The sequence below is a fragment of the Monodon monoceros genome, unplaced genomic scaffold (assembly GCF_005190385.1).
Source record: "Monodon monoceros isolate NGI ecotype Baffin Bay Population unplaced genomic scaffold, NGI_Narwhal_1 Super_Scaffold_18, whole genome shotgun sequence".
Classification (NCBI taxonomy): Eukaryota; Metazoa; Chordata; class Mammalia; order Artiodactyla; family Monodontidae; genus Monodon; species Monodon monoceros.
Window position 1 is genome coordinate 133,757 of NW_021703774.1, and position 18,854 is coordinate 152,610.

The window sequence follows — 18,854 nt, forward strand, 5'->3', positions numbered from 1 at the left end:
AGAGGAAAAAATCTCCCTCCCGCCCTGTCTCCCAACCAACCAGTTCCTCTCTCCAAAGAAACTAATGTTACTACTCTATTTTGTATTATTCCAAATGCAATTTTTATACATATACAGGCAAGTACGACTATTTATATTTCCCCAACCCTTTTACACAACTAATAGCAAAGTATGCACACTTTTCTCAACTTCATGGTATTGACCTGTATCGATGTACTATACGTTACTGAACCAGTCCCCTACTGATGGGCGTTAAACTTGTTTTCAATACAATCTACAAACAACCTTGCACACACATCATTTTACATGTGTGTGAATGTATACACGGGATAGACTTATTAAAATCGCTGTTAAAGGATATCTGCATTCATCATTTTGGTGAACTTTTCCAAAATGCCCCCCATAAAACTTGTACCAATCCTGCACTCACAATATGTACATCAGAGGATTTTAGATCAGAGATACGATATGAGAGATGGAAACACTACGTAAAATTAGACTGCTACCCACTTGGCTATAGTTTTATTATCCCTAAAGAATCAAAGGCCCCACAGAGGAAAACAGTACAAACACAACTGGTTTGGACCTTCACATGAACTGAATCAAGGAACCTCATTCCCTTCTGAGCTACTGAGATAAGTGTGCCGAAATCAGTGAGAAGCTCCACATCCAAGAGCTGTGAAAGGCAGCAGAAGCGGAATAGGGAGATGAGGACTCCTGGGACTAAGAAGATCCTTCGCAATCTCCCTCGCAGTGTGCAGCTTCTAGAGACCGCAAGTTCCTTCCACTTAACTGTCTCGGAGTGCAGAAGCAGAGGAGAACCACCCAGTGGTGATGACAGGCCCGACTGTGATGCAGACAACGCTGAAGTCCATGGTCGAAGGACTCAGAGGATTCCCACCACAGCGATGGTCGGCGCGAAAAGGCCGTTGTGGACAATGGAAGTGAAGAAATTGGAAGCCTCCGTGGGTTTTCTCGATCTAAGAGGGCTCCTGAATACCTGTCATGTGAAACACGCCCTGCAGTCAGCCCCTTAGCTTAGAAATCTCTGGAATCCTCTCAGTCCGCCGCGCCTCGCGGCCCTGGGGAACATCGTCTCAGCCGGTCACCTGGCTGGGGCTGCACCCAGGCCCTCGCGCCCGAACCCCCCTCCGCCCCCAGTTCCCCGCCCCCAGTCACCCAAACCCTCCTCGCTGCTTTCTCCAGGCTCGCGGAAGCCGGCAATGCACACCCGCGGGTCACGTGACGTGGCCACTCACGTGACAGGGCTGGCGTGACGTCATCACCGCGCGCGGCCGCCGGGACCGCGCCGGAGCCTCCGGGTCGGGGCGGCGGCGCTTGGGTTCTTCCCGGGCCGCCTGCTCGCCCCGCGCCCAGCCCACGGGCCGGAGCGCAGGTGAGTGGCCCGGGGGCGGCGGCCGACGCCCTTCCCTCCCGCGCCTCCCACCGTCGTCCCCTCCGGGCGAGGAGGAGTCTACTGGCGTGCAGCGCCCCGACCTCCGCCTGCAGGCTGTCGGGTAGGACAGCATCGCTCCTCGCCCGCCGGCAAGGCGGCCCCTCCGCAATTCGACGCCGCCCAAGGCTTCCGCGGCGCAGCCGCTCCACCCGGAGGCTCGCGGGAGCCCTGGGCCAGGTCACCTCGGGGCGGAGGTCGAGAACCCCGGGAGGGAGACCGAGCCGCGTTGGGGTAGCGTTGGTTTGACAGGCCGAGCCAGGTCGTAACCCCCCGAGAAGGTCTTCACCGTAAAGGGGGGGGGGGTGTCTGTGCAGACCTTTCTCACATCTCCAGAGTTGAAACTAAGTTGACTTAAGGAAAATCTTTTTGAAAATCATCTTATGCTTTGATGAATCACCTTTTCTGTAAAATGGGTCTTGCGGAGTGGTTGGAGCTCTCACAGAATAATACGCTAAGTATAAACAGGAGTAGATAAGAATTTAGGATCTCGTTTTTCCTATTCATATGAAATTACGGTTGTGAGTTGTGGACTCTTGAAAACCATAGATTGATTTTATTTTCTTGGATCCTTTCAGAAAGTTTTGGATTCCACATAAGACAGACTCTCTTAATAACCACCCCATTTCATTCCCCAGAAATTGTCCTGGAAGCAAATAAACAACAACAACAAAAAATAGTGTGACTAAAGCCTGTCAACAACCACGAAAGTACTTCTTACATTGATTCTTTTTTATATGTAACCTGTTGATATTACTGAGTTCATTTAATTGATGCATACAGGTGAACTTTACAAGTGACTGACTATGGCCGTAAAATTAGTAGAGTTTTGATAGGTTTCTATCCTAGTAAGTCTCTCTCTCTCAGTATAGAAGAATTACTGCAAATATTGATTTGTTAATGCTGATTGATGTTTACAAATAGAGTAGGGAGACCCTTCTATAGAAGAGCTTCAGTAGCTTAAGAGAAAGTTCATAAATAAGCTTGCATGGTTTCCATTATTCAGTATAAGTATTGGGTCCTCATTTGAAGTTTCACTTTAAGAAGAAATCTAGATATAGTTGGAAGTCATCATAAATAATTATTTGTGTGCTTCTTTAGAAAAAAAGTTTATTTTTACTGATACTGGCCTTTATTGCCCTAGGTTGAATATGCAGTTTTTCTTTTCTTGTGTTCTATTACTAACCATTTATTATACACTTGCTAGGAGAGAAAAAAATATATAAAACAGGGTCCCCACCCTCTAAATATTTACCTACTTAAGGGTTAGGGTTATATTAAAAATAGCGATGTCACACCGTTAAGAAATTTTATCTTCTCACTTTCTCATGTGAGACAGCAGCCTTGTGAAGATAGGCAGGAAATGTATAGTCTCTTTCTACTTACAGTACAGTTGCATACTGATTACAATAAATGTCAAGTGGTTTGGGCACTCGATGATAATGGAATTCAGAGGAAGAAGAGATCATTTTTACTCGGGATAACTAGTGGCTAGATTGTGTTGGTAATACCAGGAATAGGAGTGCTTCCTACTTGTGGATGTTTGAGTCTGATGGAGCCTCCTTAATTTGTAAAGCTAATTGAATATATTTAGTTTCTCCAGTCCTTCAAATGTGCTCATTGTTTTGTTTTTGTTTTTTTCTCTCTTGTACCTGCAGAATCCAAGGATCCCTTTCATTCTCTCTCCATATTGCCTGATGGGAGGCATTATGGCCCCCAAAGACATAATGACAAATACTCATGCTAAATCCATCCTCAATTCCATGAACTCCCTCAGGAAGAGCAATACCCTCTGTGATGTGACACTGAGAGTGGAACAGAAAGACTTCCCTGCCCATCGGATTGTGTTGGCTGCCTGCAGCGATTACTTCTGTGCCATGTTCACCAGTGAGGTAAGTGGTGAGTCATCTCCTCACAAGTGGAACCTCACACATGTCACTTCACAGTTGTCTCATTTCACTGAATAAAATAGTAGAAGTTTGATGTAATAGTGAATTTCTGTAGTATGGTGTTAAATGGGCCAACTCTGGATGAGATCTGCCACTTAGTTTTCTCATCTCTGAATGAGGGATAATAGTAATACACAATAGCATACGGTTAATGTTACAGTTACTTGAGAAAATTACATATGACGTGCTTAGAACAATGTCTAGCATGTAGTAAAACAAATACCGGCTATTGGATTTTACTTACTGCCTTTTTAATTTAAATTTATTTATTTATTTATTTTTGGCTGTGTTGGGTCTTCGTTTCTGTGCGAGGGCTCTCTCCAGTTGTGGCAAGCGGGGGCCACTCTTCATCGCGGTGCGCGGGCCTCTCACTATCGCGGCCTCTCTTGTTGTGGAGCACAGGATCCAGATGCGCAGGCTCAGTAGTTGTGGCTCATGGGCCTAGTTGCTCCGCGGCATGTGGGATCCTCCCAGACCAGGGCTCGAACCCGCGTCCCCTGCATCGGCAGGCAGATTCTCAACCACTGCGCCACCAGGGAAGGGCTTTTGTTTTCCTTCTTCTAAAGTTTAATATTTTAAAGTGAATACTGGGGAAGAGGGAGGGGGGAAGGAAGGAGGAGTGAGCCTCAGTCCTCATCCCATTCCTTCTAACAATATGTGGAGAAAATCAGTCTTCATTCTACCAGTGAAGGCTTTAGAGTAATTGCAAATGAGAGGGAGAGGGCTTAGTGCCTGACTCTGTGGGTGTTTGAAGTATCACCTAGAAAAATATGCTGGCTCTGGAGCACAAGCCTTTAACAAGGGAATTAGAAACAGGTTGGCTTGGCAAGGAAAGAGGTAGTGCTCTCAGAGTACTAGGAAAAAGACTGCCTTAGTAATTGCCTGGCCAGACAGCCAAGATGTGAAGGAGGCTGCTGGGTGAATCGTGAGGGACTCAGCTGAGCAGAGGGGACCACTGCAGACCTCAGCTCCCAATATCTCAAGTCTGATTTTTTAATTTTAAATAAATTGTCTTCATTTCTTTTTAAGCTTGAATGGTGAGTACACCGCTTGATTATATCGTTTATCTCTACTTATATGTATGGCTGACATATTTCATTACAGTAACACTTTTTAAAAAATCCTCTCAACCACCAGGGTTTTATCAGTGCGGGTGTTGCTGCTGACCTGAGTGGGAGAGATCGTGTCATGAGAATGTCAGTAACTGCCTTTTACGGGCAGATGCTGTGTTAGGTGATTGTCGCCTCCCACTCACCCCAGGGGTGGTTGTTACCATCTCATTTTGCAAATGAAGAAATAAGATCTCAGGTGCTACATGCCTTATAGCTTGTAAATGGTAGAGGGGATTTAATCCTAAATTAACTTAGCTTGATTCTGATTTTGCTCTTCTAATTGTAAAGCCAGAGTCGTGTGTGCTGCTGAACCAGCGCTCAGTCACATGGCTGGTAGGGAGAATGCGGAAGCCTGACACGTCACCCCAGCAGACCCAGGCTAATTTTTTTCTTTTAATATTTATTTATTTATTTTTGGCTGAGTTGGGTCTTAGTTGCTGCACGCGGGCTTTCTCTAGTTGCAGCGAGCGGGGGGCTACTCTTCGTTGCGGTGTGCGGGCTTCTCATTGCAGTGACTTCTCTTGTCACGGAGCACGGGCTCTAGGTGCGTGAGCTTCAGTAGTTGCAGCACTTGGGCTCAATAGTTGTGGCTTGCGGGCTCTAGAGCGCAGACTCAGTAGTTGTGGCTCGTGGGCTCTAGAGCACAGGCTCAGTAGCTGTGGCGCACGGGCTTAGTTGCTCCGCGGCATGTGGGATCTTCCCAGACCAGGGTTCGAACCCATGTCCCCTGCATTGGCAGGCGGATTCTTAACCACTGCGCCACCAGGGAAGCCCCAGGCTAATTTTAAAGTGACCCTGTGCAGGGCAACATTACAGACCCTGTCCTGTACAGTACCCCAAGGAGCACCAGAAGTGGTGGTATTTATTTAACTGGGCGAATGTCATGGCTGCCAGCAGGAAGCACTGAGGACTCAGACTGCTGGCTGCTCACTACATGTTGTGCATCCTGTCTTCACTCTTTCTCTGCACGTTCAGGAATTAGTGTGGAGTTCTGTAAAAGAACTCTCTTTTATTTTTTTTTCTCACCAGTGATTATTTTATAGTCTTTCTTTAAAAACTGGCATCAGGCAAGAAAGTGTCAAGTGGTCTTGTCTTTTTCAACTGAAGTATAATTAACCTACAACACTATGTTTGAGGTGCACAACATAGTAATTCATTATTTCTATACAATATAAAATGATCACCGCAACAAATCTAGTTACCATCTGTCACTGTTCAAAGGTATTACAATATTATTCACTTTATTCCTCATGCTGTACATGTCATCTCTGTGACTCATTTATTTTGTAATTGGAAGTTTGTACCTCTTAATCTCCCTCATCTGTTTCACTCATCCTCCTATCCCTTTGAGGTTTGTTTTTTTTTTAGTTGAAGTATAGTTGATTTACAACATTGTGTTACTTTCACGTGTACGGCAAAGTAATTCAATTATACATGTGTGTTGTATATTCTTTTTCAGATTCTATTGCATTATAGTTATTGCAAGATATTGAATATAGTTCCCTGTGCTATAGAGTAGGTCCTTGTTGTTTACCTATTTTATATATAGTAGTGTGTATCTGTGAATCCCAAACTGCTAATTTTCCCTCCCCCCAACTTTGGTAACCATAAATTTGTTTCCTGTGTCTGTGAGTCTATTTCTGTTTTGTAAATAAGTTCATTTGTATCACTTTTTAAGACTCCGTACAGAAGTAATGTCATATGGTATTTGTCTTTCTCTGTCTGATTTACCTCACTTACTATGATAATCTTTAGGCCCATCCATGTTGCTGCAAATGGCACAATTGTTTTTATTACTATTTTATGGCTGAGTAATATTCCATTGTGTGTGTGTGTGTGTGTGTGTATACATATATACACACACACAATATATGTATACACACCACATCTTCTTTATCCTTTCATCTGTTGATGGACGCTTAGGTTTCTTACATGTCTTGGTTATTGTAAATAGTGCTGCTGTGAACATTGGGGTGCATGTGTCTTTTCAAATTAAAGTTTCCATCTTTTCCAGATACATGCCCAGGAGTGCAATAACTCTGTTTAGTTTTTTAAGAACCTCCATACTGTTCTGCATACCCTTGCATTTAAGTTGTTTAAAGGAGTGGTTCCAGAGACCTGGATTTTTTTTTAACATCTTTATTGGAGTATAATTGCTTTACAATGGTGTGTTAGTTTCTGCTGTATAACAAAGTGAATCACAGCTATACGTATGTATAGCTGAATAACAGCTATACATATACATATATCCCCATATCCCCTCCCTCCTGCGTCTCCCTCCCACCCCTCTAGGAGGTCACAAAGCACAGAGCTGATCTCCCTGTGCTATGCAGCTGCTTCCCACTAGCTATCTATTTTACATTTGGTAGTGTATATATGTCCATGGCACTCTCTCACTTCGTCCCAGCTTACCCTTCCCCCTCCCCGTGTCCTCAAGTCCATTCTCTACATCTGAGTCTTTATTCCTATCCTGCCCCTAGGTTCTTCAGAATCTTTTGTTTTGTTTTTTTTTTTTTAGATTCCATATATATGTGTTAGCATACAGTATTTGTTTTCATCTTTCTGACTTACTTCACTCTGTATGACAGACTCTAGGGCCATCCACCTCACTACAAATAACTCAATTTCGTTTCTTTTTATGGCTGAGTAATATTCCATTGTATATATGTGCCACATCTTCTTTATCCATTCATCTGTTGATGGACACTTAGGTTGCTTCCATGTTCTGGCTATTGTAAACAGAGCTGCAATGAACATTGTGGTACTTGACTCTTTTAGAATTATGGTTTTCTCAGGGTATATGCCCAGTAGTGGGATTGCTGGGTCATATGGTAGTTCTGTTTGTAGTTTTTTAAGGAACCTCCATACCGTTCTCCATAGTGACTGTATCAATTTACATTCCCACCGACAGTGCAAGAGGGTTCACTTTTCTCCACACCCTCTCCAGCATTTATTGTTTGTAGATTTTTTGATGATGGCCATTCTGACTGGTGTGAGGTGATACCTCATTGTAGCTTTTTTTTGGTTTTTTTTGTTTTTTTTTTTTTGCGGTACGCAGGCCTCTCACTGTTGTGGCCTCTCCCGTTGCAGAGCACAGGCTCCGGACGTGCAGGCCCTGTGGCCATGGCTCATGGGCCCAGCCGCTCTGAGGCATGTGGGATCCTCCCGGACCGGGGCACGAACCCGTGTCCCCTGCATCAGCAGGCAGACTCTCAACCACTGCGCCACCAGGGAAGCCCCTCATTGTAGCTTTGATTTGCATTTCTCTAATGATTAATGATGTTGAGCATGCTTTCATGTGTTTGTTGGCAATCTGTATATCTTCTTTGGAGAAATGTCTATTTAGGTCTTCTGCCCATTTTTGGATTGTGTTGTTTGTTGTTTTTGATATTGAGCTGCATGAGCTGCTTGTAAATTTTGGAGGTTAATCCTCTGTCAGTTGCTTCATTTGCAAATATTTTCTCCCATTCTGAGGGTTGTCTTTTTGTCTTGTTTGTAGTTTCCTTTGCTGTGCAAAAGCTTTTAAGTTTCATTAGGTCCCATTTGTTTATTTTTGGTTTTATTTTCATTTCTCTAGGAGGTGGGAGAGACCTGGATTTTAGGTTCAGTTCTCTTAGTAATTCTGTGTGAACCCTGGTGACCATCTAACCTCACTAGGTTGTCTGTAGAACAGGGTGATTGAACTTGATGGCTTCTTCGTTCTCTTCCATCCCTAAATTGTTCCTTAAATGTGGTGCAAGTGAAAGAGCACAGGGTGAGGCAGGAGGCCTGGCTCTGATCTGTCGCTTATTAGTTGAGGCCTTGGTTAAGTCACATAACTTCTCTGAACCTTAGATCCTTTATGTCTTGAAGGGCAGTAATATCGGACCTAACTGCCTTACCAGGTTGCTGTGAGAATCAGATGAAATAATAGTAAATGAGAGGCACCCTGAAAAGTTGTAAAGCAAATATTAATGCAAAATACTACAGTTACTCTAAGTTAGTACATAGTGATCTCATTTATGTATTTAAGCTATTTGGCTAATGGGAATATAGTTTATTGACTAAGAAATTCCTGACATAAATGTACTCATGTTTCTGTTTGTAAATACTTATACTGTGTTAACTGTTAGTAAAATGTTTTTCCAAAATAATGTACTGGTGACTTTTTGTATTGTTAGGGATTTATTTTGTTCTTGGCTTTGGTAGAGAATACTTTCTGATTATTATTCTGGGCTGATGATAAAGACATTTAGTTCATAATGGACGTGCACTGGAATTTTGTAAGTAATTGGAATCTCTAAACTAAGATTACAATCTAATAAAATTTTTGTAAGGTAATCAGTTTTCAGATAGTTTACTATCCTGTAAAACTGAAGATTTCTACCCTTAGCTAAACCATTTTCTATGATTATCTGGCCTCAACTATACTCACAACTCCAAGGATATAGTCTAGACTAAATGTACCACCAGTAATTCGGTAATCCTAAAAGAGAGTCAACCCAGTATTTGAAAAAGTATCAGACAATCCTGTTGTCTTCAGTGGTACAGCAGAAGCCTTCTCAAGATGACCTGTGTGTTGTCTAGGGACAGATAGGACAGTGCTGGCTCATCCTGGAGGGTCTGGAGCTGCAACTCCTGGGGCATCTACAAGCATGAAATCTCAGCGAAGTTTGTATTTCATCTCAGAAGCTCATGGACACTAGTGGCATGCTCATGGCAACTTTTGGTTCTATCTTTTGTTACGTCTGTATTTGTTTTAATATGAAAGCAGCATTTAAAATTATTCACAAGTAAAATTAATATTCCAGGAAGGTGTCACCTCTGTATCTTCTTGGGTTACACATAGCTCCCCCCTATTTGAAAAGCTACAAATATATGCCGTGTTTGCTTTGTACAAATCAAACAAAATAGTCGATCTTTTTTTTTAGATCTTTCAGCACATAGACAAAAATAGGATTTGAATTCCCAAAGCATAAAATTTCTAATCTGATTCTTAGGCGTTGAGCCAGGGTTCCTCCTATATTCAGTTAATATTGTTAATGTCCCTTCAAGCTCTTGTATATGAGACTCTGCCTTAATCTTGTGGAATTATAACCACCATGATTTCATACCCTTTGAACTTTCAGCTTTCAGAGAAGGGGAAGCCGTATGTAGATATCCAGGGTTTAACTGCCTCGACCATGGAAATCCTGTTGGACTTTGTGTACACAGAGACCGTGCATGTGACAGTGGAGAATGTCCAGGAACTGCTCCCTGCAGCCTGCCTGCTTCAGCTGAAAGGTACAGATGCTAAAGTTGTTCGTGCCACAGTGACCCTGGAGATGTTTAAAATTCGTGATGTAAACTTAATCATGAAAATTAAGGAGACAGACTGTGGGCCTCATGTTTACTGCCCATGGCACAGAAGTTGAGATTTCAATTGAGGTATAGAGTAGCCTCCAAATGTGAGTCTTTGGCTCTTTGGGAGAGAGCATTTACTTTTTGTTTTTAAAAAAGTGGAGGAGGGGATAATAGATGCCTTTCCTTCCATGTATGTGCACAACAGTCCTGCAGGGAGACACAGAAAACTGATACGTGTCGTTGCCTCCGTGGAAGGAAACTAGATGGCCAGGTGGGTAGGGAGGCTAGGGGGACTATTCATATAAACCCTTCTGTACCTTTAGTTTGTTGAATCATTTAAATTATCTATTAAAAATTTAAATTGACACACAAAAATGAAAGTGTAAAGTTTTCACAGGATTGGAGATGATCCCCCTTCCAGTTCCCAACCTGTCTGTCCTAACCTCCAGTTCTGTTTCTGTTATTTTCAGTTTTTGATACATGATTGAAACAGTGTGAAGTTTTTGCATTAGTGCACAGCTCCAACATTAATTTTATACTCTGAGCTTTTCAGTTAGACAAATATGAGATTGTTATCCGTATCTTCTATTTTTCCTTCACCGGAGTCTTTTAGTAAGTTTTCATGTGGAGTAGAAATTAGGTGCACTGTGCTAAATTAAGTTGATTTTATAGCTTGATTCCCAGGAGTTTTGTAGGCATGTTTGTTTAATTGTGGTGGTGTCCATAGAAGCAATTCGTCTTGCCGTACTTGTTCTAATGCAGCAGCAGACATTTGTAAAGTCCTTGCAGAAGGCCACACAGCACATAAGACAAAAATAGGATTTGAATTTCCAAAGCATAAAATTTCTAACCTGATTCTTAGGTGTTGAGCCAGGGTTCCTCTGATACAACGTGATGTTGTGATCCAAGAATATAGGCCCATCCACCTGGCCGAGTGTCCTCAAGGACTCACTGTTTTTGTCTGTCCTAGGCGTGAAGCAAGCCTGCTGTGAGTTCTTGGAAAGCCAGCTGGACCCTTCTAACTGCCTGGGTATCAGGGACTTTGCGGAAACTCACAACTGTGTTGATCTGATGCAAGCAGCTGAGGTTTTTAGCCAGAAGCATTTTCCTGAAGTGGTGCAGCATGAAGAATTCATTCTTCTCAGTCAAGGAGAGGTGGAAAAGCTCATCAAGTGTGATGAGATCCAGGTACAGACTTGGCTTGGCATTAGCTCTCTTCAGGACTGGGCCAGAAGACCAGAAAGCAAGGCGGAGTTGTTGTACTTCTGTAGCAGGGCCCATATTAAACTCTGAGGTTTCATTAAATGTCCCTGAAATTGCATGCCAAACGTATTTGCCTATTTACGGAAGGGAGTTCGCTACCTCCCTCAATGAAATTTGTGATCCCAGTGGTTAAGAATCACTATTAAACAGTATGGAATAAGCATTTTAAAATATTTACCAAGAATGTCTTCCTGTATAGCCGTCGCCACGCCAGGTGCTGGGGAGCCAAGAGTGCGTAAGAGACCGTCTTGTTTCCAGAGAATTCACAGTGTAGTAGTGGCGACAAACAGGAAGACAAAAATGATGGCTGAGTGTCAGGAGAATAATGAGCCTGTTCAAGGGGAGGAAATTCCATAGAGGAAAGAAGAAAACCTTCTGGATTTAAACGGGATCGTAAAGGGAGCGGGTCAGAAAGGACAGGGCAGCAGGTTGGAGATGGTGAGCCAGAGGCAGCTCATCGGCGCCCATGGGAGGAGAGGGCCCTGCGGACCGGGCGTTGAAGCGGTAGGGTCCCGCCTCCATATGCCGAGCGCCCAGGGACGCGGCCCAGCAGGGAGCGAGCCTTTGTCCTCCGCTGAGCAGAGCGGGGGTGGGGGTGCTGCGTGTGGATGTGTCGTTAGGCTGGGAGCTGCAGTGAGCGCAGCGGGGGCTGTGCGTGTCGCCGCAGCCAGGCATTCCTCTCCAGGGCTCCAGCCCTCTGGTTAGGAGCTTCTGGAAGACACCCAGCAGAGCCAAGCGCTGGGGAGGAGTCCACCTGTTGGGTTTGTTTTCCCCAGTGAGGAGACATTCGATTCTCTAAGGAGGCGAAGAGTTATTTTTTTTTCCTCTCTCATTCTCCTGAGATAATAATGAGAAACGACTTTAAACGTTTACTTATTTATTTATTTATTTGGCTGCGCCGGGGCTTAATTGCGGCATGCAGGCTCTATCTAGTTCCCTGACCAGGGATCGAACCCGGGCCCCTGCGTTGGGAGCACAGAGTCTTAACCGCTGGACTGCCGGGGAAGTCCGGCATTTGTAAATCTTGTTCAATTCTCAGAACTGTGTCCATTTTTCAGAGGAGGAAACTGGCGCTGTGATTAGTCACCACCCTCACACAGCTGGGAGGGGCAGGACTTGTGCCGCCCATCTGCATCCACAGTCTGTTCTCTTCACCACGGAGCTGTGAGCTCTGTTTCTATTTGACCAGATCTGGAAGTAGTCACAGCAACCATTTATTTTAGAACAGTGGAGACTGGGGGATAAAACCGGATGGAACAGGGAGGGCAAACAACTGACCTCTGCAGAAGCCGGGATGAGCTCTTTCGTGCGGTCTTCCTTAAGTGTCCAGTGAGACTGGCCTTTGCTGTTTTTCAGCAAATGACATTTTTTCTCTTTCATATACCAGCCAGAAGCAGGAACCAGATGTCTGGCCCCGGGGCTAACGCTTCCTCTGGACCATGTAAAACAATAGTACTTGAAACAATGGAGGCAGCGTGTCACGTTGTTTAAAACAGCACCGGGCTTCAGGGTCACGCTGGGGTTTGGGCTTGGCTGTGTGACGCGTGTCCCCTAACCGCTGACCTTCAGATCCCTCTCCCATAAAATGTAGATAATAGTCGTACTTACTACGTAGGGCTGTTCTGAGCATTAAATAAGAATGTCAGTGCCTGATACATAAACGAAGTCTCTGGGAAAATTTATTATGGAGACTATTTTCTCCATAGTGAAGCATTAGTATTGGGGGTTTTTTCTTCCCAGTTTAGCTGTTTCTGTGCAATTCTAGTTTATTCTGTCCTCAGTAAGATCGAGGATCTCTGCTCATGATTGAAAAACCCATTTTAAATGGATATATCTAATTTAAACCTAGAATGTGTCAGAGTCTAGCACGCAGCTGTTCAGAACTATTAGCCTGTCATCCTTGCCTTTAACCAAAGTTTATCTAAAAAATCATGACCACCCTTCTGCACCCTCACCTGCATGTAATCCGTGAGTAGGCTGGGTTAGTTTGACCTCCCATAAATTTGCTTACACAGATTCTGGCGTCACTGTCGTAGTCTAAGCATCATCGCCTTTTGCCTGATGGACCAGAGTGGCCTCTAACTGGCCTCCCAGCTCTTAGCCCTTCTAAACCACCCTCCCGTGGCTCTCGGAGTAATCTTTACCAGACATCAGTGTGGCCCAACACTGGCCTACTTGAAGCCTGTTAACGGTTTAGAGTGAAATCCAGTCTCCTGATGCTCTGTTTACTTCTCCAGCTTGACCTTTCTCGTCCCCTCCCTCATTCATTCTGCCACACCAGCCTCTGTCGTTTCCCAAGCTGTCCAATAGATAGTTCTGTGAAGGTGGAAAGGACCTGTGTCTGTGCTGTCCAGTTCACTGGCCACTAGCTTGAAATGTGGCCAGTGTGGCTAAGAAGCTGAATTTTTTTTTTTTTTTTTTTTTTTTTTTTTTTGGCCACGTTCATTGCTATTAAGGACAGACTTTGGGGGTTTTGGGGGGTATTTTAGCCGCACCTCACAGCATTCGGGATCTTAGTTCCCCGACCAGGGATCGAACCTGTGCTCCCTGCAATGGAAGCGTGGAGTCCTAACCACTGGACCGCCAGGGAATTCCCGAAGCTGAATTTTTAATTTAACTTCATTTTAATTAATGTAGATGTAAATAGCACATGTGGCTCATGGCTACTGTGTTGGACGGTGCAGTTGTAGGGCTTTTCCAAGTGCTTTCTGTCTGCCCTGAGGCTAACTGCTACTCTTCCATCAGGTTTAAACCTGTTGCTCCTGCAGGGAGGCATTCCCTGTCCCGTCAGCCTAAATGAAGAAATCTCGTGTTATTCTGTCTCATAGCCCCTGTACTTTTCCTAGGTGGTACATAATGACGGAATGGGATTGTTCGTTTTTCTGATTTAACAATTATCTCCCCACTTAAGAGGAAGGTTCATGTCTGATTTGTTCACCGTTGTATCCTGGCACTAGTAGGTGTTTGGTAAATCCATCAAATGAATGAACATTCTGAAACATTTTCTGTATTTTCAGTTCTTGAGAGAAGTCCACAGAGTGATGTCTTTGGGCACTGTCACACTCTGAAAGTTATCTCAGAACAGACACACTCCAGAGGCTGATGGAGGGACACAGGCCTAGTCCTCAGGTGTCAGTCTCGGGGAGGTACTAGGTGTTACTGTACCTTGTACTTATCCAGGGACATGTGTAATGTAGGTTTTCTAGGATGTGCCTTATCCAGTCTGTCATATGTAGCTTAGACCTAAGTTCACCAAATGATTAATTATATGTGTCATCTCAAATAGCACGGTGCCTAATACAGAGTAGTTGCTCAAATACTAATTGACGGTGCTTTGAAGACCCTGCACTCTTTACGATGCCGTAAGGGAAGTTCCTGCTCACAGCCTTGGCTGAGGGGTCCGAGAGTGAGCATGGAGGTCCTTAGACAACACCTATGAATATAAGTTATTTTAGGAGCCAGTTTCGGGGGCTTCCCTGGTGGCGCAGTGGTTAAGAATCAGGCTGCCGATGCAGGGGTCACGGGTTCGACCCCTGGTCCGGGAAGATCCCACATGCCGCGGAGCAGCTAATCCCATGTGCCACAACTACTGAGCCTGTGCTTTAGATCCCGCGAGCCACAACTGCTGAGCCCGCGTGCCACAACAACTGAAGCCCGTGTGCCTAGAGCCCGTGCTCCGCAACAAGAGAAGCCACTGCGATGAGAAGCCCACGCACCGCAACGAAGCCTAGCCCCCCACTCGCCACAACTAGAGAAAGCCCGCGTGCAGCAACAAAGACCCAACACAGCCAAAAATAAAAATAAAATTTAAAAAAAAAAAAAAGAGCCAGTTTCAAATAGGGCAGCAGATTCCCCCTTCCCCTGCTGAAGTTTCAGAAATGACCAGAAAAAAATTCAGGAATGGGGAAAATTCTGAATTTAAAGCCGATTTGTGACTGATGGTCTATTAGGTACTCTCTCTCTTAGGTTTTTTCCACCGAATCTGACTATAACTCTCCTCATGATATCAGCAAGTTGTGTCTGAAACGATTGTTTTCCCGAGAGCCTACTTATTTCTGGGAGATGGGAAATAACGGTGGCGGGAATGGGGCGGGAAGGGAAGGGAAGCGAGATTACAGAGCAGCCCCACCATGTGGTCACGCACTCACAGGTGGATTCTGAAGAGCCGGTTTTCGAGGCCGTCATCAACTGGGTGAAGCACGCCAGGGAGGGGCGGGAAGAGTCTCTGCCGGACCTGCTGCAGTACGTCCGTATGCCCCTGCTGACGCCCAGGTACATCACGGATGTCATAGATGCCGAGGTGAGCCACACAGGACCCAGGGCTGTGGGCGTCTCTTGTAGCTTCGTGTCGTGAACTCAGAACTGGTCACCTCAGAGGAGGCACGAGCGTCCTGGGAAGCATGTCCCGGGGGGCCTGGGGCGGGGAGTCTGCAGGCGGTCGCTTGGCCGGTCAGTCTCCTGGCAGAAATGAAAGTCTATGGCTTAATTTAATTTTGTGCTTTGTTGTCTTTTCATTTTACGTGCTCCTCAGTGTTTTGCATAAGCAACATCGGATGATAAATTTTGTCCCCTTCTCTGTTAAGCAGAAATTGTTCCAAATTGCCTTGGAAAAGATGCTTTGCTTACCTAGTCTATTTTTGACTTCTGGTGAGGCCAGCATGAAAGGAGTTTGATGCATTTATTGGGTTGGCCAAAAGTTTCCTTCAGTTTTTAAGTAAAAATAAAAGACACATTTTTCATTTTCACCAAGAACTTTATTGAAAGACGTATTCACCGTTTTGTTCCACTACCTTCTTCCGTTTTTCAGGCAACTTCATAATTCCATCTTCCCAAAACTTTTTATATTTTTGAGCAAAGAACTGTTCCAGGTGCATTTTACAGTATTCCAGGGAATTGGAATTTTTTCCATTAAGAGAATTTTGTAAAGACCAAAATAAGTGGAGATCCGAAGGTACAATGTCTGGCAGGTGAATCAGAACTTCCCAGCCAAGCTGTAACAGTTTTTGCCTGGTCATCAAAGAAAAATGCAGTCTTGCGTCATCCTGATGAAAGATTACGTGTCTTCTGTTGACTAATTCTGGATGCTTTTCATCGAGTGCTGCTTTCAGTTGGTCTAATTGGGAGCAGTACTTGTTGAAATTAATCATTTCGCTTTCCGGAAGGAGCTCATCATAGAGGGCTCCCTTCCAATCCCACCATATACACAGCATCACCTTCTTTGGATGAAGACCGGCCTCTGGTGTGGCTGGTGGTGCTTCATTTCGCTTGCCCCACGATCTCTTCCGTTCCACATTGTTGTACACTATCCACTTTTCATCGTCCGTCACAATTTAAAAACGGAACATTTTTGTTACCTTTCAGTAGAGAGTCGCTTGCGGTAATACGGTCAAGAAGGTTTTTTTCCACTTAATACTGAGCCCAGACATCAAAGCAATTCACGTAACCAGGCTGCTGCAAATGATTTTCAGTGCTTGACTTGGATATTTTCAGTACGTCGGCTGCCTCCCGCGTGGTATAACGTTGATTTTCTCGATTTGATCACTATCAACTGGTCTCCCAGACCGTGGAGCATCGTCCAGTGAGAAATCTCCAGCACGAGACTTCGCAAGCCACTTTTGACACATTTGATCAGTCACAGCACCTTCTCCATACACTACACAAATCTTTTTCTGCGTTTCAGTTGCGTTTTTAACCTTTCTTGAAATAATAAAGCATAATATGCCAAGAATGTTGCTTTTTTTTCTTCCATCTTCAGTATTAAAATGGCTACAGAAAAATTCACCGATTTTGATAAGTGTTTTTTAATGCACGCTATGACAGCTGTCACAATACAATCTAAAAATATTGTTTTGAATGAAGTTAAAGTCAGCTAAGTGCTACTAGAGCCAGCTTAGGAGAAAACCGAACGAACTTTTTGGTCAACCCAATAATATCAACTTGGATCATATCGTGTTTGTTTTTAAGTGTTTCTCCAGGCTGAGATCTCGGAGGTGCGTTTTCTGACCTTCACCATGCGCGTTACCTGGACGCTACCCTGGGGGCCGCTGATTTGTAATGTGTAGGTGAGGCCCAGACGGGCGGCGCTTGTGCTCCTGCTTCTGGCCCAACCCTGGTCTCTTTGGAAGTTAATTACAGACACAGCTTTGCAGTCGTTTGCATTAGAAAAGATGCCGGTGCTTAGTGTCACATCTCAAATTCTTTGCCTCCTGTTTGTAATTTCTTCCTTAATAGCCCACTCACATACCCCACACATACCTTTGAATCATGTAACATCTATTCAAAACATCTTTTTTTAATCATTCCGGAAGCCCATAGCATAATTATTACCAGCAGCCCTCCTGGAACCACAGGGCTTTGGAAACTGGTTTTCCGTGTTAAGAATTTAATTCTTTATATGTGCCATTTATGCTTTTATTAGAGGTGGTCCTGCAGCTCACTCTCCTACCTGCTGTATTTCAGCCTTTCATCCGCTGTAGTTTACAGTGCAGGGACCTCGTCGACGAAGCAAAGAAGTTTCATCTGAGGCCTGAGCTGCGCAGTCAGATGCAGGGACCCAGGACAAGGGCGCGTCTAGGTAAGCTGGCCTCTTGTATTAACTGTGTCAATTTGTACAAGTCCCTTTACCACCCGGAGCTTTCTTTCCTGTAAACCAAGGATATCTTCCCTTCTATTTCCCGTAACTCTTTGGAGGATTACATGAGATAAAGTGTGTGAAAGCACTTCATAAATTGTCAAGTATTATGCAACGTAAGTTATCACTATTATTTCAGTGTATTTGGAGCCTGTGAATTAGAAATATCTCAAATGCCATGTAGTGAGTAAGTGGTCCGCTTCCCCCACCCCTGCCCTTCTCCACGTGAAGAGGAAGGGGAAGCAGCAGCGTGGTGAACTGCAGAGGAGTCCAGGGTGGTCAGAGGCAACGGCATGCAGTGGTCAAGGGCCTGGACTCAAGCCAGACTGTGGGTTGGGTGCAGGTCCCCATTTACCACTTGCCAGGTGTTTGGCAGGAAACTCAGCCTCTCTGTGTCAGTTGCCTCATCTGTAAAATGGGGGCCATCATAGCTCCTCCCTTGAAGGTTGTCGTGAAGAGCAAGTGAAAGGCTGAGAACGGCTCTCGGCACACGTGAGTGCTGTGCGCGGAGGCTGTCATGTCAGCAGACAGACCTGGGTTCAGATCCCAGCCCAGCCAGTGACTGGCTGGTTGTGAGCCTGGGCAGGGTATCCACTTGTCTGAGCCAATGCTTCCGCCTCTGAAATGAGGACGCTAATGTCTTATCACACTGGTTGTTGTGGAGGCCCAATGACATCACGCATGTAAGATGCCTGACATTGCAGCTGGCATGTAATCTGTGCTCAAATGTTACGTCACTTCCATTTCACTGTCCCAGGATCCTAGATACTGTATGTAATAGCATTTCATAGGTTATAAATTACTCTGTGTATATGGGGCGGTATCTTCCTATTTTTGCTCTTATCTGACTGTGGACTCATGTGTGCTAAGGTGTTAATTGATAATTAAGCCTTTCATTGATAGATTTAAGTAGAATGATGATTTATCTCATTTTTTAATCGTATAAGTAGTACATATCTGTAGAAGTTTTGGAAATACAGAGAAGCAAAAAATAAATAAATGAGTCATCCATAATTCCACCACCCAGAGATACTACTTTTTGTTATTGTTGTTTTTAAAGGGATACTGTTCTGTTAATTCCTGGGAGATGACAAAATGTGATCTGTATCGCTTGTTATATACAG

The 18,854-nt window shown here is 44.4% G+C and overlaps 1 protein-coding gene across 7 annotated transcripts in view; it reads left to right on the top strand.

The window, feature by feature from the left end:
* The window catches only part of KLHL12 (kelch like family member 12), a 28,830-nt gene continuing 9,976 nt past the window's right edge, over window positions 1–18,854 (top strand). For 4 of the 7 annotated variants that reach the window (XR_003794541.1, XR_003794542.1, XM_029229869.1 and 1 more), the window contains exons 1-6: window positions 1,299–1,396; window positions 3,112–3,345; window positions 9,623–9,776; window positions 10,807–11,024; window positions 15,250–15,399; window positions 17,559–17,673. Coding sequence is in view for 5 of the 7 variants with exons in the window: in XM_029229869.1 (XP_029085702.1) it covers window positions 3,151–3,345; window positions 9,623–9,776; window positions 10,807–11,024; window positions 15,250–15,399; window positions 17,559–17,673 (832 nt within the window). In the remaining 2 variants the exon portion in view is untranslated. Of the gene's footprint in view, window positions 1,004–1,298; window positions 1,518–1,616; window positions 1,634–3,101; window positions 3,346–9,622; window positions 9,777–10,806; window positions 11,025–15,249; window positions 15,400–17,558; window positions 17,674–18,854 lie in introns of those variants that run through there. The other 3 variants (XM_029229873.1, XM_029229870.1, XM_029229872.1) reach the window with 3 other exon arrangements.